Source organism: Pteropus alecto, unplaced genomic scaffold (genome assembly GCF_000325575.1).
Source record: "Pteropus alecto unplaced genomic scaffold, ASM32557v1 scaffold116, whole genome shotgun sequence".
In the NCBI taxonomy this organism is placed as follows: Eukaryota; Metazoa; Chordata; class Mammalia; order Chiroptera; family Pteropodidae; genus Pteropus; species Pteropus alecto.
The window spans coordinates 610,717-634,614 of NW_006439189.1; the positions used below are offsets into that span (position 1 = coordinate 610,717).

The window sequence follows — 23,898 nt, forward strand, 5'->3', positions numbered from 1 at the left end:
TTGAAGTGGACCTGGTAGTACCTTATCCCAGTGAAATGTTTTCACCTATATATACTTAAGCTCTATACGTACTTACCAATAAGACTATATTTTGTTAAATCTATTTGATAATTTATGATTTTTACCAGTTACAACTGATCTGTAGCTTCTTTCTGTCCAAACTTTCAACTAGACAAATCTTTAGGAGTGTGAGCTCCCACATTAAAAAAAAATAGACAAAGATAAAGAAGGCTTACTGGAAACTGTGATTAGCCAGATATAACATGCAAGGAAGTTAGATTCTCTAGGCTTTTCTTCCTATGAATGTCATGGTATCATATATATGTGTCCCAGTATGTGTAACATTTATATGTAATAGTTAAACTCAAATTTTGAGCATCCATTGTTCTTTTGGAATTTTTCAGTAATGGAGTTTATTCTTTCACAGGTATCAAGGTTACATTTATACATACCGAGTGTCCCAGACAGAAACAGGTTCTTGGAGTGCTGAGGTATAGCTCTTTTATTTATTCTTACTTCTGTGGGTATCATGGAGATGTTTGAAATTTAGGCTGGTTTTATAAAAGAGCTGTCAAATCCTACATTCTCAAATATTCATCAGATTCAAATCACTAGAGTTCCAATCTAAAATTGTTCATGGATCATTAAAAAGTCTTTAGAGAACTTTGGTTCCAGTTCTGTTCAACCACCATTGTATGGAGTGGTTTTGCTTTAGAGAAAAGATTTTAAAAGGTTGAAGAATTGTGTCAACCATTTAGTGCCTATGCAAAATTTTAGAAAGCATATTAAAAAATGTATAAAATAATTAAATCAGCAATTATTTAGCAAATGATAATAATATGAGTGTTAGTGCTATGGAGGATTAAACAACATGACTCTTGTTTTCTAAAAGCTTATAATACCCTTGGGGAGATACAGCATGAAGAAACAGCAAACCTGTGCTTTGCTTTCCGGTAGATCTAGGTTCCAAGTCAGGTTCCCCATCCTCCCTGAGAGGTCTATGACCTTGTGCAGGTTACTTGACTTTTCTTTGAACCAGTTTCTTCATCTGTAGAATGAGCCTGAAAATAATCCCTTACTTATAGGGCTCATTTTGAAGATTAAATGAGTTAATGCATGTAAAGAAATCTTTTAGCCACAGGCCCTCCTACATAGTAAGCCATCAAAATGTGAACTTGCCCAAATTGCTAACACTATGATTGTATATAGTCAAGTTCCACATTATTTACCATAGCTGTTCAAAGAAGTGAGGATTTTCCAAGTATTAGGGTAATTAGGGTTGCTCTATGTGTGTGGAGGCAGGACTCTCAGCTGAGCCATCTGGGAAGGGCATAGTGAGGTGGAAAAGAGATAGAGGAAACATTGCAGTGGTTTTTAAGCTATGCTCTGCAAAATTCTAAGGTTCTTCTATCTGGGTGACTTGGAGTTGCCTGGGGGATTGCAGAAACAAAGAAGGTCATAAGTGGGTATGTTTTTGAGTCTGCAATTTGTCTTCAATTTGAGCAGTTCCTTTTTATTTTATCAACTGGAGCTCTGAGTAAGATTTCATTAGAAAAATGGGTCCTTATGGCTTTGAAAACATTTGAAAGCACTGTACTATTTCAAGAAATGCCTGTAGAATGAATCTATTTCCATGTGTGAGGGTAGTATATATTACCAATGTAGAGGTCTTTGCAGCTGAAATTTTTGCCCTCAAATGCTTTCTCTGATTTCTGACTTTAAAACATTCTATCTTTATAATGAGAGCACTTCATTGAGCTGTTTGAAACTAAATGCTAATATCTACCTCTGTTAATAACTCAACCAATCTATGCATTTAAGAAACTCTAAAGCCTAGGCTTAAAAAAAAATTAAAACAGCTCTAACTTTTACAAATTCATCAGTAATCTAGAATGCACAAGTTGCAGATCAAAAATGTTTTGAACTACTGAGATGAATTAGGGCAAGTTTCCAAACACATTGTTGCTTTTTACTAGAATAATTAATACTACAATACTAATTAGAGGAAAAGCAATACCATTTCTGATCAAAACTATTTATACTGTTTATTTTTTAAAATTCTCTGCATCACTGCAGAGATGATTAAATAAAAAATTAAATTTCATTTATTATGAAGAATAGTTGTATATGACATATATACATATATTTGTATATAATTTGACCAGAAATAGCTCTTCTCCCTAGAGAAGTAGCCTTCAGCTGCTGAAGAATATTCTTTATGGAAAGGATCTTAAATTATTGGAATTTAGCTAACTTTGTCTTTAAATTTGTTTTCTTCCATTTCAAGTATAACATCATATGCGGATTGTTACATGCTTATTATGATCATGTTAAGGAAGAAAAGACCTATTGAACATAAGTACTCTCTCATTCTGTTGTCTGGTCTGACCGTGTTTATATAATAATATTATAATTCTCTGTACCAAGATAGCAGAAGATTGGTATGTTTTCTCCAAAGGGAAAAGTGTTTTTAAAAAAATTCTTTAGATTTATTTTTGAAATGCTATTGCAATTTTTTCTATCTGCTAAATTTGCCTTCTTAGTTATATTTTTGCTAAGGTGAATATTAAACTAGTGTGTATTCTCAGAGCTCATATCACCTGACTGGAAGACATTTCTCTAGAGCATATCAAAGACCAACTGTGATCCAAAACATGGATCCATACAGAACAAAGAAATGAAAATATGGGAAATATACAAACTTGAACAATAGCTGAATTCAGTGACAGGATGGAAATTGTCAGTGGTACAATTGTTGCAGTAATCGTATTTTCAAAATTGGGTAACTGGAAGATATTTACATGGCTTTCAGAACAATGCTTTAGTTTGGTACACTGCAGGGAAAACATGGTAGTAGCATTCTATGCTCTGTGCAAAGATTGTGCTAGAAATCTAAGTAAGTCTGAGATTTGTTTCAAAGAGTGGAATAAGATTGAAACCTGGATCCACTGAATTATGAAAGACAAATATTATATCAATTTCTAGTGTCAGATAGACTTTTAGGTTTTATCGTTTCCTAGTGTATTAACTTTTCTCATGTGACTCAGGCTAAAATTTTGCTAAATTTTTAATTCAGAGAATTCTACATACCATTACCTATCGTTTATTAATATTTGCATTGCCAGCAGTACATTGTAAAAACTGTACTAACTCCTGCCCCGCTGCTGACTTCAGTGCCTTTGGGCTTTTCTGGATAGTTTACCATCAGTAGATCAGTAGATGCTAAATAATTTTACTTATTAGCCTAAACAAATCACTATAAATGAAGTCAGTCATTTGCCAATGAAACATCATCCCAAATTCAAATTGCTTTTATAAATGCAGTGCTATTATTCTCCTCTGTATGGATAATCAAGAGTTAACTGCATGTAAGTCTCCATAAAAAAAGGTGCTTCTGTTGATAAATGATTTTACAAGCCACAAGAACAGCTAAAGAGATGTGTGGTTTGAAATCTTTTCACACTGGGGAAGTGTATAGTTTCTCTTCTGGTTGGTGACTCTAACTTCACTAGAATCTCTTTGGTCTAGACCTGATCTGAAAGATAAGAGACTAAGTCCTGGGATCTAGAACCACTTCTGCCTCTGATCATCTGTGAGACCTTGGGCAAGCTGAACTATCTCTTTGTATTTTTATTTTTTCACCTGTCAAATGGGAATAGAATAACCAAATCAACTAATAACTGCCAATCTCTGAGGAACTAGTAGGGGCAAGAGATGAAAAAGTCCTTTGAAAATGAAAAAGTGCTGTAAGGAAGATATAAGGGGGTATTTTGTACCTATAACCTGCCTTTGCAATTTGGAGCTTCTATCTTGGAGCCAACGAACTGTTTGGACCCCTGTAAGAATGGCCATGTTATTTTGGGTGAGATCGAGTTCTGGGAAGATGTTTTGACCATAGGGGTAGAGCTGAATGTTGAGAGTGTTCTACACCTACTGACACTCCTAGCTGTGGACACTAATTTAACTCTCAAAAGAACTTTTCCAGTGCTTTCAATGAAAAATTACCTTAAGGTAAGAAATGCCCAAGAGTTACTATAGACAGTGTACTATCTTCAGCTGTTAGTCTAGTTGGCAGAAGTCTGCATGCCAGCCTTCATATTTTCTTATTAAATGCTAACAAACAGCTCTCACCTAAACAATCTTCCAGATGAAATAGCTGAAAAATGGCTTTCTAAAAAAACAAAAATAAAAACAAACAAACAAACAAACAAAAAACCCCAACAAAAAAACCTAGTCATCATTCAATTGCTTATAGCAATACTATTTTATTTCATGTAAAATGACAGTTTTGAGTTAATGTCGAAAGTTTGGCTCTTAAGCTTTTGCAGGAAATTGTTGTTGATTTCAAGTTGTTTCTTTGCAAGAAAATTGATGTCAGGAAAAGAATACATTTTAACAGTAACCTGGAAATAATGATCCCTTCAAAAACAAACAAATAAATAAAGGTGACATTATATAGTCTTTCATTTTTGTGTCATAGACAAAGCTTTGTCACAAGTGAAGTGTTGACAGAGAGGGTAATTTGGGGGAGGATATAGAAGTTTCCCAAGGAGGAAAAAATTTAATGTGAAGGATGAGGCAGGACATATTGTGAGGTGAATGTATAAGGACTAACTAACCATGCATTGTATGTATCATAACAGTCGTGTAGCATTTTACACTGTGGGATGATGACAGGGAGGATGTGTTGTTTTTTTGGTTTGTTTTGCTTTTTGTTTGTTTTGTTTTTGGTTCTTAAGGCTTTCTATTAATGACCCGTAGGATCTATGTTTTTCTTGTGTTTAATTGTATCTTCTCTGTTGGTGAATTCATTGTGGGTAATTGCCTGTATACCCTTAGAGGTTCAGGATATATGATAGGTAGCAGGTAGAAAGGGCAAGGCAATGAGCAAAACCTTGTACAAACTGATACCACCCTTGGGAGAACTGAAATGACAGCTCATTAGCTCCTCTTACAGGGAAATTCAGCCAACTGAAAAAACAACATTCTTCTGGAATGTTGTTTTTTTAATTCCTTAGGTTTTCAAATATTTGAATAAATTACACAAATGTTACTTCTCTAAGCATTCCTCATATATTTTGTAGGCCTTTTTGTATCATTATGAGGTAGGTGAATAATTTGCTTGGCCTTTTATTTTCCAGACAGCACCTGGGGTACATAAACGATTTTTCCGGAAAATAAAAAATCTCATTTCAGCATTTCAGAAACCAGATCAAGGTATTGTAATACCTCTGCAGTATCCAGTTGAGAAGTCTTCAACTAGAGGTACACAAGGTATGGGTTATTCTTAATTAAAAAAATATTTTTAATTACAGTTGACATACAATATTACATTAGTTTCAGGCATACAACATAGTGATTAGACATTTATATACCTTATGATCTGATCACCGTAATAAGTCTAGTAACTATCTGTCACAGCACATAGTTATAACGATATTATGGACTACATTCCTTATACTGTACATTCCATCCTTGTGACTTCTAACTGGAAGTTTGTACTTCTTAATCCCCTTCCTTTTCTGCCCAGACCCCCACCCTACTGTTAATTTTTGACAGGGTTTGGAAGCTCAACCTATTCATAAACATATAGTTATAGGAAGTTTTGTAAGAAAAATACAATGAGAAAGTAGATGTAGCCAGCAAATCAAGTGAGGGGAAGCTATTTACATGCTACGGTTTCAATATGATATACTATGAACTTTTAATAAAACTCTGCAAAAATATAAACAATTCTATGAGCCCACATTTAACCTCTCTTGCTCCATCTTGTTCTTCCCAGTCCCTTTTGTCAATACATAAGTACCGTTTCACTTCACTAATTCAGACACAAATAATTTGAAAAATGGGACAACTCAGAGAACACCTGAATGTCCTTTATCTTTGCTTAGTAAAATATATTTCCCCTTTAGAGATGAAAAAGCTAATGTTAAAAAAAGAAAAGAAAAAGCTATGTTAGCCTGGCCTGTGTCATCCTGATTTTTGAATTTGCAGTGCTTATATTAATGAAATTTTATTGTAGCAAAGAAATGAAATTAGTAGGCTTCATTATTTCACAGGCACAAATTATTACATTTTCCTGAGCAAAGCTGTTTTAGTGTACGTTTCAAGCTAACCACCGAATACTAGCCAATGTCTGCAGCTATCAGCTATGAATTGTTTACTCATCTATTGAGAGGGGTCAATCATTTGTTTGGAGTAAGAGAATATGCCTGAGTGAAACAATAAATATTTATGATAAAAGAAAATGTGTTGTTATATCCTTTTTTTTTTTTTTTGACAGGGACCAGACTCAGGCATACAATGACAATTAGACTCAAGTAGTAAATTAAATTAATGAATAGTTAGCTTTTATAATAGAAATGGAAATAGAACTCCAATTTACAAATTGGCTAACTGCTCTTTGTTCCATATTCCACTATCTATAATTCAGCATTACATACTAGTTGCTTGAGCTGTACTATTGGGTTGCATCTCTGTGAGCTTTATGCAGTTGGAAATTTTACAATTATAAATTCAAGTTAACCTATAATTTTAATAGCTTATAAGTTTATCTTTTCTTGACTTTTGTTATTATTTTTCTTTAGGGAGAAGAGAAGATCCTGATGTCTTCCTGAAAGCACCATGAAGAAAAATAAAACCCCTTGTACTTTATTTTTGATAATTTAAATATATGCTAAATATTATATATTGTAGATAATACAGTTCAATGAGCTACGAATGCATTTCTAAAATAATCATAGTCCTGTAATGGAGGCATCTAGCATGATCTTAAAGCTGAAATGAACTTTGTGGATAATGAGGAGCAGGAAAACTAATTCTACAAGTTATTTTCAGTTATTATATTTACAAATGGGAAATGATTTAAAACATAATGATGCTTTATATAAGATTAATGTTAATTCTTGCTAAATATAAATAAAAACAATCCTGTTTTTTTTCAAAAGCACCATTTTTAGTGAAATATTATTTGATAGCTACTGATTTTTTAAGTGTCTTGCTTGATTTTTAAAGCTGGTTCATGTCCCTCATTTTTGTAATGTGTAGTTCTGCATTAGGCATTATGCTCTCCACTAGCTATGGTGTTGTAGGCTTTTTTTGAGATTTATGAAGCTGTCCACTATGTGCTAAAACAAGTACTAGATAAAGAGTGAAGAATTTTCATTTAATTCTGAAAGCAACCTTCTTGCCTAGTGTTCTGATTTTGGAGAGTAAAATCTACAGACAATCTTGAGTTTAAAAATCTTACAATTTAAAATATGCTCTAAATGTTTATTACAGTTGATGCTATAGGATTTGAAATTATATCACAAATCCGATGAAGTGGACCTGACTTCTTTTCATTTACCTCTGTCTGCCTCTATTGTTGCTACTCCATGTAAAACTTCATTTTGAAGGGGAAGCTTCATCAGCTAAGGCTCCTCAGCTGTGGCTCAGAAGTGGCTGGTATATGAGGAGTCTCCCTATTAGATAGCCCTATAGACAATTGAAAAGCTTATGGTTACATTAATTTTTAACAATTATAAGTAATTGCAACCTAAGTGAAAGTCAAGATTTTACACAGTGATGGGAATTTGTATTTTTTTTTCACATTTTATGGTTTTATGACTCTTGCGATTTGATTATATGTCAAGTTGCTTCAGAGCTCATAGAATTCATTCACTTAATACACACACTAGGCACTGGGGTAGAGAAATAAAAATATACCTTGTCCCTGCACTCAGGCAGTTCACTGTCTAGTTGAACAAGAAAACAGTAACAATTAAAGACAAAAGAAATACTGCCATTTGCAACAACATGGATGGACCTTGAGATAATCATGCTAAGCGAAGTAGGCCAGACAGAAAAAGTTGAAAATCATATGATATCACTTATATGTGGGATATAAACCTAAAAGCAACAAATGAACAGGACAAACAAACAGAGACTCATAGACATGGACTATAGACTAGTGGTTACCAGAGGATAGGGGATGGGGGAGGAGGAGGGAGGTAAACGGGGTAAAAGAGGTCAAATATAGGGGGGTAGGGAGAGGGTGAAGTGGGTAAAGGGGATCAAATATAAGGTAGCTGAAGGAAACTGGACTTTGGGTGGTAAACACACAATAGAATATACAGATGTCAAATGATAATGTACACCTGAAAATGATATAATTGTATTAACCAATGTTACCCCAATAAACTTAATTAAAAAAAGGAAAAAAGAAAAAAAACAATAAAAAACAAGAAAATAACAATAAAAGGTGATAAGCACATGGTAAATGAGGTTCCCAATATGTAGGTACATTTGTATTTAGAGGCATAATGAGTCAACAAAAATGCTGTGGTCCATGGTTCAGAGGAAAAGGCTAAGTTTTATTATAAACGAATAAATTATTATTCTAGGGTGTAGGTGAGTGGTGATGAGCTTGGTTACTAATTAGTGAACTGCCAAGAGACAGAGCTACTTCTGTGTGCTGGCAAGATCTGATTTCTGAGCATTTAACATGGATGCTATGGAAGTGCAATAATGTATTGTGGGTTGTTTACCATTTCTAGAAGTAAACGCATTATTTTAACTTGTAAAGGAATTCAGAAAACTGACTTTCAAAATAAAATGCATATGTTTAGATACTTTTTCATTATTTGTAGTTCAGGTTTAAATTTTAATAGGTATAACTATTTTTTTACTCTAATTTGTTCATTCTGGAATAATCCTAAATATGTGAATTATGATTGCCTGTTCCTTTACTAGAGCCTTTTTTGATAAAGCCTTTTTGAATCATTAATGATCTTTCATATTTTAATAAAGTACTTGAAAGCTTATTTAACCTAATTTGTCTTAAAATATTCCTTTGAAAACATTCATAGATAGGTGCTATTCATATATTAAATAAAATATTGATGAAGGCCATCTTACTTATCTTATTAGACAGATTCCTTGAAAAAGGTGATGCTTTTATGATTTTGCTACTATCAAACTTTCCAGTTGATGTGCTTACCCGTTGTCTTCTTTGCTGGCCTTTTATTCATCAAGTTCTGTTTACTTTTTCTTTTCCAGCATAAGCATCCTTGCTATTTCCCGACTTCTATTAGCTTGCACCTTTACAGAAAGGTCATATCCTTGCCATGTTTAAAATATTGCCATGCTAACATATACCTGTAAGATGCTGAGTCAAGACAGAAAAATGCTCATATATTTCTAAGTGTACACCTCAGTTCAGAAAAAGTTAACAAGTCCACAAGAAAACATGACAGTTTATCAAATACTTGTTCATTTTCTCTGAAATTTGTTCTTAAGAGATAAGGTTAGTAGGGAGACCAGTTTAGGTAATTGTCAATTTGGCTGTTATCAGAAGGGAACTTTGGTGGTAACACATAGGTAGAGTAAGTCTACAGAGATTACCTTTGATTAAGTCTTCTGGTATAAAAGGCTGGATTTAAGATATTTGTGGTAAAATGGACAGAGGATTTAAAGTGAGAAAAAGCTTTAAAACCTGTTAAAAATATTTAGACATCAACTTATGTTTTATTTGATTTACTTTATTGAGTTCAGAATCCAAAGTCTATTCATAATAAAACTTAGATTTGCCCTTGAACATTTTAAGGTTACAAGATGCCTAATCTTTCTGTTAGTGGACTATAAATTCAGCTTTGTTGTCTATGTTTGCCCTTGTAGTAAATGGGATACCATTATTTTACAGTTTGCAGTTAGGGGTAAAGTTAAACTACCCAGTTTTGACACTTTCATAATTTAGGATTATTGACCAAACTTGTAAAAGGCTGAATTTTCATCATTAGGTCATTTGACTTTTAAAATTAATATTTTTATGTATAAAGATATAACAAACCTAATTGGAGAAAGCTTATTAACATAACATATGAGATTTGAATTTTCTTTTCAGCTTTGTCACTGATTATCTGTGTGACCTTAGATAAGTCAGTCCGTTACTATTATTGCATTTGCCAGGTAGGAACAATTAAGTCTTGCTTACCTTACAGGATTGCTGAGGTGCTAGAATTATATAAATTTAAGATAGCAATATTACTAAATGTGTAAATAGCATTGTTAGTCAAAGATTTCTAAAAGTGAGGGTGAATAGGAAAGGAATATGGAGAAATCTCTTAACTCTTTAACAATTCTCTAAGTGTGAGAGTGCCTGACTCTTTCTTTTTGCACCCTGAGTGTAGGTTGCATATTTTGAAAAAAAAAAATCTCCAGGTGATACTAATATCTATCCCCATCACTGTATTTGTGTATATATCAGTGAATGAAAAGGCAGTAGGGCATTTTAAAGTGTTGTCAATTCCAGGATTCCAAGTCAGTTTCAGTAACAGGCTGTTTGGACTATAGGTACTCCATTATTAACAACTTACATTTTGGAAGGTCTGTTGGTCAGCTTTCCCAGTGTCACTAGTAAATTTCTTATTGTGAAAAAGCAAGTGCCAAATGGCGATTGTAAATTGCCTAAGACATAGGGCTTCAGAAGAGTTCTTGTTTTAGAGTCTTTCCTGATTACCTCTCCTGGCCATTCATTTTTTTTAACAATGCTTTTGGATGCCCTGCTCTCCCCCCACCCACTTTACAATTTTTTATTTTCTTTCTATTGCCAAGAAAAGCATCCATAGGAGAGAAAAATCTTTTTAAAAGTTATAGTCTAGAGGCATTTAAACTTTCAACAGCTAATGACATTAAATGGTCATTAATGTCAGAGATTCTATTTGTATAAAAAATAAAAATGAAGAGATGTCTGCTTAGGATTAGTGCCATTTTGATTTCTGTACCTACATTTTCAAGATAACATGGGTTTATTGTTCCCTATTAAGGAGCCACTTTTCATATCTCAGGTTACCAGATTGAGTTGAGAATGCAGTTTGGCACGAGAATAAAATAAGACACAGTGTTCATTTGCAATTTTATTTTTTAAAAATGAAATATTCAAAGTACTTTTTTTCTTTCGAATATCAACACAATGTTTAACTTTAAATATTTACAGCATGTTGTTGTGATGCTCTTGTAGAAAAATGCATGCTTCTGGACTGAAAACCAGAGCAAAATGCAAAAGACCATTTAACTGCAGCCAGAGAACATGAACTTGTACAGTTTCCAGTCACTTTTCAGCACAAGAGTAGGAGCAGGAATACAAAATTGGAACCTATTGTTTCCTAGCAACACAGCTCAGGCCATTATAACACAATTTTCAGTATGATTAGAACCTTTCACTGTTGTTATATAGAAACTGAAAATCTTGGCATACACTGTAAACATCTTTACTTTTCATGAGAATGTAAGCAGCTAAAAAGAATATTTTTCTGACATAAAGTATATACTTCTCTTTTTCACCTTTTTCTCTTATTGATGCTTTTGCTGGAAGAACAATAAAGAGTTAGACATTGTCATGATTCATACAGATAAAATATTTTTCAAGGACACAATCTGATATACTAACATTTATTAAGAGTCTACCACTAAATCTAAGGAAAGATTTTTAACTGCCAAACACATTTCTTTTGACAAATAATATATGATGACAACTGCTAAGACAAAATCCATAGCAAGTTTAACTCTAACTATTTTCAGTTACTGTTTAGGAAGTGATTTCTTCTTACATACAGTAGTATATTTTGTCCCTAATAGCTTTCACATGAAGGACACACTGAAATAACAGTCACTATTTTGTGGTGGTTGTTATTTGGGGGGTTTTGTTTTGAATTTTTTTGTGTGTTTGTTTTGCAGAATAAAGAACTTTGTGGAAGAGCAGTCTGAGGTCTGAGTACTAGTCAGGTCAGCTATGCGTATGTGAATTTCTCCAAGAAAACAAGAATGTTGCTTCCAATCTATAGCATTCTGGTTTCCACAAGCTATAATACACTCCAAAAGTTTCTTTTAATACTTGATTACTGTACTTTTGCTTCCATTAACCACCGAACATCACTACAATTGCCCTTATAGGAACATAACTTTATAAATGCAAAATCTTTGCCCCGACTCATTCATGGGGCCTGTTCTGTTTAAAAATATAAATTTAAAAAAAAAAGAAAGAAAAAAGTACAAATGACATGATGGAATGCTTAAAACTATGCCAACAGTGATGAAAAAGAAAAATCTTATGAAAATTGTAATTTAATTTTATACTTCTCTATGTATTGTCAAGTTTTCATACATTTGGCTATGTCGTGTGTGTGTGCATATATATATATGTGTGTGTGTGTATGTATAGTCTGTATATTACAGATCTTCTACATAAATTGACAGCAAGGGACACACTTATTTTCTATATTATTTTACTGGGTTAAAAATAAAACATATGCCTATTTATATGGTGAGTGTTTTGCTAAAATTTGGATGTTATTTCCTTTTCAGGAGTCATGCTTCTAATCAATAATGGTTAGAATGACAACTAAAAAGAAATGTATTTAAATGTCTATTAAACTGAACTTTTCAGCTCATTTAGATCTCTAGATTGCAGTGCAAGAGTAAAAACAAAAACAAAACAAAAAAGCAATAATAAAATGGGCCTATCTAGGAAAAAGAAATAACCAGAGTATTCCTTGCCTCTAGCCCAGAATGTTCTTCATAGGAGAGCCCAACTATTGTGCTCTCACTCTAACTTGCTTGAATGGGGTATGGCTGTGCAGTGTCAGCAGCCCGTCTTCTGGGTATGAGAAATTCATTTTTCTCTTTAAAATGCTTTTACTTTCATCAGGAAATGCTAATGAATTGGTCTTTCATTAATTTAAACTTCAGAACTACAAGTCAATGAAGGCATTCTTTGTATTCAGCCAAATAGGAAGCAATGTACTCAGTATCTCCATTCTTATTAAGAAATGCCAAAATGTTTCTCTTACATTTACTACTCATTAGTGTTAACCTTTGGGTTTTTTTCTCTTTCTTCCCAAAATCTTTGGAAGTGGTAAAGAGAACAGTAATAGCTCAAGGCAGTGTTAAAATCACAGCTGTAAATAATAAAAAGTGCGTTTCTTGCATACAATACAAATATATCTTAAAGTAACTAAAGACACAAACTAAATAAATATGTATTATGAACTAGAAATGTATAGTTCAAAGTAATTACTATTAAGTAAAAGTTTTGGATATTTGTTTCTAATGGATATTTAAAACACTTTGAAAATGATACATCGTAAGTGATTTGAAAAAAAATATAATCGTTTAAAACAGAAGCAAAATAGACTCTAATACCAACATTTTGGATTAGTGATAAAATATATCATCACATTTATGAATACACGCTCTATATACAGTTCACAAATTACTTTTCCATTAATTTAAAAGAACATCAGAGGTTCTAGGAACTTAAGGTCTCTTTTTAGGTTGGTGTAAAGGTATTCAAATTTTCAACACGTTTTTTAGTCATTTTAGAATCCACCCCCCCTGAATAAATACTGTACTATTAACACAGGCCTGATTCAGGGAAAAAAAAATATGATTGTAGTCTGGATTGAGCTGGTGTACTTTCAGTTAAAAAGAGAGATGAGTTCATCATGAATCACCACCACCCCCAATACATGTGTAAGAATGTGGTAATCCCAATCTGAAGGTTTTGAAAATGAAATGTTTGGATGTTCCTTCCCTTACTGTCTGTGGGTCCTTGTCTTTCCCTTACTGTATTTCGTGTAGTAAGGAGACAGATTCCTTAAAAACCTTAACCTGAGCCTGGATTCTGACTTTGCATCTTTTCAAAGACACCGTCATCACAAAGCAAGACAATGACCCTACATTGCATTTAGGTAGTAGCTGGAAATAATTCAAACTGTAACATCCTATCATAAATTCTCCTTCATACGTAGCAAATGTCCAGAGACAGTGACGAAAGTGCTGACGCTGGCTCAGGAGAATTTTCTATAGACCGCATCATGCCGTCATGTATTTTCATTTGTGGTAACTTACAATTACACAGAATTTTACAAACTGTCTCTGTCACTGGGCACAAATCTCCCAGCTCACCAAGAAGCTTCTTTTATTACAGGATTCATAAATATTGAGAAACTGCAGCTGATATTAACAGTAATCCTCCTCTTTTTCAAATTTTAAATGACTGCAGAATAAAACCACCCTTTCTGGAAAATAGTTATTTTCCTAGGCAGGAGAGATGATAAAATCAAACTAAATGGGCAAAGGTAGAGAACTAAAACAACTAACTAAATAAGTCATTTTGGTAAAAAATAGTCTGCTTCTCTATAATTAGTTGAAATGTTTTATGTTGGAAAGGGTACGCTTCATTAAATTTCTTGACAATGGCTGAGAGTTGTTCAATACAGAATTGCGCATTTGAAAGATAAATATAAGTGGGGTGAAAAAATGTAGAATAACTACTGTGATATTTAGTTTGGTCTTCCCTTTGGCACTTTCTTTTCAAACTTAAGTAGGTCTGTTTTTTTTAAGGTCTTAGCTCTTATGAATTTCTGCAGTAGTAATGCATGTAATTTATCAGTACCTCAGGCATGTATACTTGCTACAGTCTCTTTTTTTTTACCAGAATCATACTTTGTAGTAAATTACTTTTCATGTGCACAAAACCATTGGATTAGTGTATAAATACTGAATCACTAATGTGAAACTGTGACCAAAACACACCCTATCTATATAAATGAGAAATTCCTACCTAGATTAATAAAAGCTATGTTTACACGATGTCAATACAGCTGGACACTTTAGTAAAGAAATGCAGTCAAAACAGGTTGTGTAGAAGAAGCTACACTGGCCAGCTGCCTTGGTATCATGTACACACAAGCAGATAGTGGCAATTCAGTCTGGGTACCATACCCAAAGGGAAACATGGTAGACAGAACCCAGCCACTACAAGCCAAAACACAGCACAACAACATGGCATTTACTTTAACAAGCAAGGTGGAATAATCAGGGAAGAAGGGTGAATGGTTCCTGACTCTAGGAGATGGTGTCTGAAGACATTTTACATTTCTTTTTAAGTTTCCTATAACAGGTCTGGAAAATGTGACAGGGTTGGCAGTCTTTCGAAATGCAAAGTTCAGATACTATTGCACCACCTTTTCAAATAGCCTGCAATTTCTGCCAACAGTTAAATATGAAACTTTGTGTCACCATAAAGATATAGAACCTTGGGTTCTTTCTGTATATTTGAACACATATATGCATGGCTCGACAGATTTAAAGTGGTGCTTTCTGAAAACTTTTTGTTTTTAGCTCTTTGAGATCTACTTGTGTTATTTTAAATGCTGCCACACAAGGACTAAAAATCTCTGTCATTTCTTAAAGAGTTTAAACGAACAATATTAAAATACCATTTTCTGTCACATTGAAAGGCAGTTGAATATGTTTTTCCTCTATATTTACATATACAGAGTTCTGATCTAGAAAACCAATACAATAAACCATTTTATGTTTTAAAAACAGGCAGTCTTTGGTGACGCAAAGGCAGAGATTTTTTTTGTTACCTCCTGCCTATTTCGCTCTGTCTCATAAAGTGAATATTGTTGGCACTGTCAGAAAGTTCTAAATACTGCTCAACAGACAAAACAAAATACCCATCATAACCTTGTACCCTCCCAGTGCCCAAAAGCTGCTGCTTTTCTCCCTCTGTCCATGCCCGAATACCGTCTTCCCCTTCTTGCAGCCTTCTTTGTTCCTTAGTCCAGGCCTGGACCACAGCACGCTGTCTGGCAATCTCCAATACATGATTCTTTTCCTCTTCGACAGTTGTCCCGTACCGGATGTTGAAGCACAGAGCCCCATGCTGGAGCTGGATATCTGCAAACCTTCTAGTCCTCCCATTCAACACAGAAGTCATCTGGGACACAGTGACATTGACACCATTCTCTAGAATACGCCTTCCCCCAGTGTTACCGATGAGCACCAGGTCTTCCTCTAGAGACCCAAGCTTAATGAAGTAGTGAGTGTCCCTCCCATCTATGGTAAAATGTAGGTTTTCCAGGTAATGAGCATTATTGAGAATGGCAGCAAGCCGCCTGCTATCTTCATTGGCTACTCCTATAATATCAGCTGTTACTATGCCATCCTTGATGGCAAATTTAATACCTTTTCCAAAAACAGAAGAAACAGTGGCAAACCTTGGCTGCTTCCCTCCTTCAAGGCACCGTCCATCATTGTATTGGGGAGTCATAGGAAGTTGGTCCAAAGAAATGAAATTCCTGAGCTGTTTCTGGAGCTCACACTGAATACCCAAGATAGTCTAGGAAAGAAGAAAGGCATGGTGCAAATGTAGCACAGGATTAAGCACCTGTCACATGCTTGGTGACTGTGGAAAACAAAAGCTTTCAAGATTACTTCCTTCTCTCTCTAATTTGCTGGTTTTTTATTTAAAAACAAACCAAATTTGGAATCTCTTCATTAGAGATTTAGAAGGAAAAGACTAACAGGTGAGGTGATCACCTGACATATATTTCTTGGTATCTTGATGTGTTAAACATAAGGAAATTTGTTCAGACTTGATATCATAAAATTTCAGAGCTAGGAAGCATTTCAAATTAAGTGGGTCCAGCTCCCTCAAAACAAAGACATTTCATTTTTGTCAACTTAATTAACACCAACTAGCTGTTATGACCATTTGTAAAGTAATAGACTAGGCACGGGAAGGTATAAAGAGATGCATACATCATTATTCTTGCTTTCAAGCAGCTTATGACCTTATGAATAATAACAGCAGATCAGCAAAAAGTTCACTGATCTTTTTACGTGGACTTAAAATAAAAACTCGTTTAATTATGGAAATTTTCAAACATACTAAGAGATAGAGAGAAGAGAATAATGAACTTCCAAGCATCCATTACAAAGCTTCAGCAATTTTCAACATTTTGCTAAACTGTTTTTTAGGAATTTTAATTACAAGTATTTACATGTCATATGTAGTTATAAAAAGGGATAAGTGTATAGTACTTATTTAGAATTTTCTTTCTCTTATAATTTTTTAAACTTAAATTTGAAGCCCTCCCACACAATTTACAGTTTTATTTTTTTTTGCAAACACAGATTCTCTTATTTCTGTCAACTGAAAGAAAAAGTTCCTTCTTGTTTTCATTTGTACATCATACTTTCATTTGTACCTGATGGAATCATGTGCTAAAATTCGTATGTTTTGGTATTTCTATTTTCCCAGAGACTTTATCCCTGTAGTAATTACTATTTTTATTTCATTGCTCTTTTATACTTTTTATTTATCAGAATAATTTCTTTATCTGTTATTCCTATATTTTAATGCACTATGCCATAGATTACTTTGCAGTTGGAAATATGATGTTTTCATGTGTCTTAGTGAACAATTTTTCCCTATATAGAATCCATAATTGCCCTTGGTGGCCCATTTCAGAATTTTAAAAGTTCAGTTCCTCTTTCCTGTTGTTTGTCTATCCCAACAGTCGTCCAGTCACATTAGTCTTTCCCAAACTTTAAATCAGAGGATCCAAACCCTTGATCCTTTCCTTATGGAAGATTTTTTTTCTACCTCCTCCTTAATCATGGACATTTTAGTGAATATCAACAACAACTCAAAAATAAATAATATGTTAATACTATTTCATAGTATTGGATGCTTTTCTGTTTCTTCAGTTAAGTAGAGATGATAAAATTTTACTAACCTTTCCAGGATCCCACTCTTGAGTTTTTGTCTGAAGCTGTAGAAGCTCATAAGTTAATTCCAAATTTCCTAATTCTGGTTTGGGAAATCCAGGTAGTACATTATGTAACTGAAAACCAAATAGCTCCAACCAACTTCCAATGTCTGTAAGACAAAAATTAAAGAAAAAAATTAAAAGCTCATACTTTACAACCTTTGTGGAAAATTTAAAAGGTATCTCTCTTGCCTTTAATATGTTTAACCAATGAAAAGTTAGAGATAAAACTCCTTATATCACCCATTCCAAAATATGTGATTCTCTCTCTATAGGGAAACCTTTTATTGGATAATCACAGATATAGACTCATTTTACTGCACCGAAATTCTTAATGTGTTAGTAGTATTAAGGCCACAAGAGCTGTGATGCTAGATTTATTTGATGCAACAGAATCCTGAATTTTTCTTTTATGAAATTATTTGTATAAGCTTTTAAGAGTGAAGACTACAAACAGAAAGCTTAAACGGGAAGGAAAATGTACTTGGATGTAAAAGCAATATGTTTTATGCAGTTTTTCTCACTCTAGAAGCCTAAGAAAGAGAATGACTGCACAACAACTTGTGGGCTAACTGGCAGGAAGAGGAAGCATATTTACAAAGGCATTGAGATTATGTGATAAACACCACTGAGTTATCTCTTTACTTTAGTGTAAAGTTTTACACCATTTAAATACCTGTGGTATACTTTGCAACATCTTGAATTTTGCCAACTGGGTAGTTATTTTCAAAGGAGTAGAGGTTGAATGGTTTAGGAAGGAAGTTCAACTGTTTCCATATGTGATGATTAGGTGTTGTCCATCTACCAGCAACGACATCATAATCTCTTTGCCCCAGGTGCACTAATTTAGTAAGGAAATCATAAAGTCCTCCATGAAAACCAATCATGACCTGAAAGTCAGGATAAGTGTCATGGTAGATATCTCCATAAGGCGTGTACGATATCTCTTTTATCACCTGACCTCGACTGCTGAACACAGCTAGTGGGGTGCCTGTATTATCACAAGCTACATAATATTCTTCACCACTGCTTAACTCCATGGCAATAAGGTGACCTTGAAGATCATAATACAGGGATGTAATCTCTGAGCTCGTGTGGTTGTACAAATGAGTAACTCTTATGGGATTGGCAAGATCTGCATAAAAGAACTGGAGGTGCTGCCCTAGGCTGGACTTACTGGCAACCCGTCGCCCAAGCCCATCATAATAATACTGCACACTCCAGCCAGAAGCCTTATTGTAGGCTTTCTGCAGCAGACCATTAGAATTATATTCAAAGATGTCACTTCCCCTTTGCCTCAGAAAGCCATCTTCATCCATTTTATACTGAATTTCTCCTAGTCTGGTGATGCGATCTCGGAGGTCATATCGGAGAGGAGTAAGACGAGCACTGTTCCCATGGCTTAAGAGGTTGATATTGCCATTCAAATCATAACTATAACGCCATTGGGTTTTGTCATTTACAGAAACAGTTTGAAGTTGCCCATCAGCATCATATTCATAGAAGTATCTTGTTATATTGGCATCTACTCCTACTCTTATATCACATATTACCATACGGCCCATATTATCATATTGAATAGTCATCCAGTAGGCAATTGCCTTTAGGATTTCATATTGGACTTCAATGACTTGTCCATTGGCACTGAAGATCTTGGTGTGCTTCATCACTGTAGTAGTGATGACCTGATTTAAATCATAATTAATCACACTGAATTTTCCAAACTGCTCTGTTCTACCAGAGACATCAATATATCGGTACAGGTCTATGGGCAAAGGGGTTTCATTTATCACAGCTTGCATGCTGGTGACACGGAAGTTGTTGTAGCTGTAGTCAAACCGAGCATTCACAAGACCTTCTTCACTGAATCGGAAAATCTGGCGTCCAATAAGAGGTCCTGAAAGAATCAAAATCAAAATAGTGAGAAGAAAGCTAGATGCTTAATGTTGAGCAATCAGAAAAGTCTAGTGTTATTATTATTTTTTTTAATATTGATGCTTTTACTTTCAAAACAAAATATTAGAGATCGACCTCTGATATCTAATGCCTGGGCATATCATTTCGTAGTATATATTCTCATAGTTGTGGTCATCAAATTTGAAAAAATTTTAAAATACTCATTGTAGTTATAGAATAATTTAATTATAGGACATAGTGAAGTAAAAACCCATCCACATTAAACTGATGTTACAAACATGCTTTCTTTTTATAATCACTAACAAAAATACTTTCAATTCATTTAAAATGTGTTACAAACTCAGGGGCTCAGGTTTTGACAAAGTCCAGCATTCAAGTAACTGGATTTGGCCATTTTTATAAACTTCAAGAATGAAATATAATCAAAAGTTCTGACTTTTGAATATAACTTGCCATCAACTGAGGCTTATAGAGGTTACATAGGACTTGAGCTCATTTTAGTTAGACTTATATCTTGCAGCTGCATCTTTGGGAGGATTTCGTGGTGAGTAGGAACAGTTTTGCAGATAGTCTAGGTACTTAGATCTCAACTTTCTTAAGAGCTGAGAGAAAAAAAGAAAAATGCACTGTATGTTTTTAAGGAAAACTTTCATGTACCTTGTAATATGTCTTTAATTATCAGTGGAAAATACTTTGAAAACTAAAGTGGCAGTTTGTTGGATTCAATGTCTGTAGGTTAACGTTTCCATCTCAGACTGTGGGCAGCAAAAATCTCATAAGAAAATGTGATGTGGTGTATACATCACCACCCTTTCACAACAAACCTGTTTGCCTGTATCTGATTGTGCAAATGAAGCCGTCATGCATCAGGTGTATTGTCTTAACCACTCCAGAAGACTCTTCATATGTTAATGTGACCTGAGTGGTATCATAGAGAATTTCAGACAGCCTTGCTTGCTTGGTGTACTTGTATAAAACTCTGCGTCCTGTCCCCAGATGCAGGGTCTGTAGCAGTCGGCCATCTCGACTATAGTCCTGGATAAAAGAAGTGCTACTGTCTGGTGGGGTGTATATGTTCCGGTAGTAGCCCACCGAAAGCATGGTTTGTAAGCTGTGGCGCACCATACTAGGCATGGTGACTGAGAGCAGACAATCCGATTGGTCATACTCAAAGATGTAGCGCCGCTGGCTATGTAACAGAAGCATCACAGACTGAAATGAGACAAAGGCAAAGTAGCATAAAATGTACCACTGAAGTAAAGGAGATTAAAATACATGTTCATCCATTCAACACAAATTTATCGAGGACTTACTATGTGCCAGGCATTGTGGTAAACCCTAGTGGATACAGTAGTGGTTGATAATGGTGTCTATCCTCATGGAACTTATAGTTTAATGGAGGAAGAAGACAAGTACTCAAGCCATTTCAATATAGTGTGAAATGTGTTGTGACAGGGGAAGTACAGGGTGCTTTCAGGATGCAGAGGAAGAGCAGCTAACCCAGACTTAGGAAGTCAGGGAAGGCTCCCTGGAGAAAGTGACATCTGAGCTGAGATCCAAAAGGTGATTAGAGGTTGGCCAGGTGAAGGCAAGGAGGCAGGTGTGGTGGAGTAGGAAGAGAGTACTCCTGACAGACAGCATAACATTGTGAGGGTCTGGATAAGAAGGAGAGCATGGCTTTTTCAGAGAATGAGAGAAATTTTGTGTGGCTAGAGCATTGTGTGTTGGGGTGAAGGTGGTGGTCAAGGGTAAGAGATGAAGTCATCTAAGTAGGCTGGGTCTAGGTCATGCTGGGCTTTCTAAGCCATGCTAAGGAATTTGGACTTAAATATGCTAGTAACAGGGAACCACTGAAAGCAAGTTGAAGGACAGGGAGTTTGCACAGCTGGGAGAAACAATGAAGTCCATATTCTAGAAAGTTCAATGTGGAGATAGATTGGAGGGAGGTTAATGGAGGGCAGGGCATACCATGTATTAAGTTACAGTCACCAAAATGTACTTATTGACTTCACGTGGTAGATGTCTTCCTGAAAAGTTGTATATAAAATATTATTATTATTGCTTCACAATTCATGTTCTAAACTATATTAGGATAACATGCCATTAAAAGTAGAGAATCTTCTGGTTCTGTATTTCAGAAAGTTATTTGTTGAGGTGTAATGCCTTGCATGTATCAAGTGTTTCAATGATATTGGTTTACTTTATTTTAATCTTAAATCTAGACATAAAAAGAGCACTGTTTTAGGAAGGACTCAATCTTATTTCTAATTGAACAGCATTTAAATTTCATCTTATAATAAAAATAAAAATTACTCATTCCTGGAAATTCTGATTTAACTCCCCAATGGAGCTTTACCCATCCCTTCTTGAGTGTCACTTTACAAAGCAAAAAGACTTAGTTAAACTTTCTTTTCTGAAATTTCTGTTATGAAAACAATAGGTATCTTTTCATTTTCTAAATATAAATTACATATTTAAGAATACGAATTACAGAAGCACATATAATGTACATTTAAGTCTTCAAAACTGCATATCCTCCCTACCCTTCTGAGAATTATTGATTTTGAATTGAATGTCAGTACTGTGAAGTCAAAGTCAGTGTTTATTTGTTCGTTTACTCGTCCTTTCTTTCTTTTCCACCAAGTACTCTGCAGAGGGAGACAGAGCTTGGGTGGAAACCCTGTCACCTTATCACCTGTAGACAACCTGCAGCTCTGAAAACCCCACTGAACAGAGAGTAGGAGACTCGGCACTCCTGTGTGTGCATGACAACATGAAGGGAGAACGTCCTCCCTGACCAAGGCAGAACTCAACAGAACCTAAGGGGAACTGTTAGAAAATGCTTATACATCATCTCTATGCTGAAAGTCAGATTTCTCAGCTCCTTTCCACTCTCTTCTGTCAATTGGCCATGAACAAATGACATCTGTCACCTGTGACACAGGCCAGAGACAATCACACATTATCTAGTACCAGCCTGCTGGGGCCATGGCTTTTACAGTCTCTTACCAGCCTTGCCAAACATTTATAGTACATCACCATTGTGTTCTCTCCCATGCTCTCATCCTCCACGCTGCAGTCAACCACTGCCTTACCCTGTTACTAGGTGGTGCTGATGCTGCGCTTTCTCAAAAACTCCTTAGTTTGTTTTAAAGTTTTCTGTCAATGGCAAGGATATAGATGACGTGATTAGAAATATTGCGAATGTAACAGTTGTGTTACCAGAATACCATTTAGCTCTTACTTGGCTGCTTTTTCACTTTGGGTGGGCATTATCAATTTGTTCAAAAACAATGTTTATGGGTCCATCCAATACCTACTATGCTGCTACAGGATAAAAAGCTATTCCTTATTAGTCCAAACAATAGAGTGAGTGAGTTTTTATTTTTTAAGTTGATTCGGAGATCTTAAAAGAGATCATTGTAAAGAAGAAGAAAAAAAAGAACAATCATGGTTGTATATTTATTCGAACAAGAATTAGAAATGAGATGGTAGAAATTTGAAAAGGTAAGGCATAGAATTACCACCAGATGGCAGTGTGGAACCACCTGAAAGCTCAAGCCAAAGGCATTCTGTATCTCCAGGCTGCCTAAGAAAATTTCAGCCTCCAAGAGGCAATTTTGTGTAAATGTATCAAACTAAAGCATCTTATTAAATGATTATAACATATATTTAAATTAATTTTTAAAATGAAGTTCTTAAGAGTTATTTTAGGAAAATGAAAGATTTATATTTACTATAATACAAAATTTTAGCCTCGCAAGTCTTCAAAATACAATTAACTCAGAGAAGTCTTATAAATCAAGACAGAGAATTACTGACCACATAAAGAAAATATAAGAAACAATAATTGATTTTTCAATGGAGAAGAGATCATTTAAGCAACTGCAGCTATTACCCAAATAATTATTTTTCTCCTAATGACTACAAGCTATTGTGCATGAAAATACTTGTAACTTTCACCAGTCTAGAAGAAGTTAAACAATTTTTACAAAATTTCTGCATGTTAAGGTGAAATATCTGCTGTTGCTTTTAATATATCATGATATAGAAATGGCAAGCAAATTTACAGAGGTAATACCAGAATTATTTTGAGGTATCAGAGGTATGCATTTTACCAATTAAAAAATGGGCAGAAGACCTAAACAGATATTTCTCCAAAGAGGAAATACAGATGGCCAATAGACATATGAAAAGATACTCAAGGCCACTAATCATCAGAGAAATGCAAATTAAAACCACAATGAGATATTATCTTACACCTGTCAGAATGGCTATCATCAATAAATCAAAAACAAGTGTTGGCGAGGATGCGGAGAAAAGGAAACCCTCATACACTGTTGGTGGGATTGCAAATTGGTACAGCCACTATGGAAAA

At 34.7% G+C, this 23,898-nt stretch overlaps 2 protein-coding genes across 4 annotated transcripts in view; one reads left to right on the forward strand and one right to left on the reverse strand.

Moving 5' to 3' along the window:
- SH2D1A (SH2 domain containing 1A) overlaps positions 1 to 7,801 on the forward strand; it is a 20,457-nt gene extending 12,656 nt beyond the window's left edge. Inside the window, exons 2-4 of the mRNA XM_006916165.1 lie at positions 428 to 491; positions 5,142 to 5,274; positions 6,588 to 7,801. Coding sequence (XP_006916227.1) covers positions 428 to 491; positions 5,142 to 5,274; positions 6,588 to 6,628 — 238 coding nt within the window. The 3' untranslated portion in view covers positions 6,629 to 7,801. The remainder of the gene's footprint in view (positions 1 to 427; positions 492 to 5,141; positions 5,275 to 6,587) is intronic.
- A 3,081-nt stretch (positions 7,802 to 10,882) lies between these two features.
- Positions 10,883 to 23,898, reverse strand: part of TENM1 (teneurin transmembrane protein 1) — a 756,077-nt gene continuing 743,061 nt past the window's right edge. For all 3 annotated transcript variants that reach the window (XM_006916168.3, XM_006916167.3, XM_006916166.3), the window contains 4 exons: positions 20,345 to 20,732; positions 18,280 to 19,500; positions 17,571 to 17,713; positions 10,883 to 16,168 (listed from right to left, as the gene is read on the reverse strand). In XM_006916168.3, the coding sequence (XP_006916230.1) occupies positions 15,410 to 16,168; positions 17,571 to 17,713; positions 18,280 to 19,500; positions 20,345 to 20,732 (2,511 nt within the window). In that variant the 3' untranslated portion in view covers positions 10,883 to 15,409. The remainder of the gene's footprint in view (positions 16,169 to 17,570; positions 17,714 to 18,279; positions 19,501 to 20,344; positions 20,733 to 23,898) is intronic.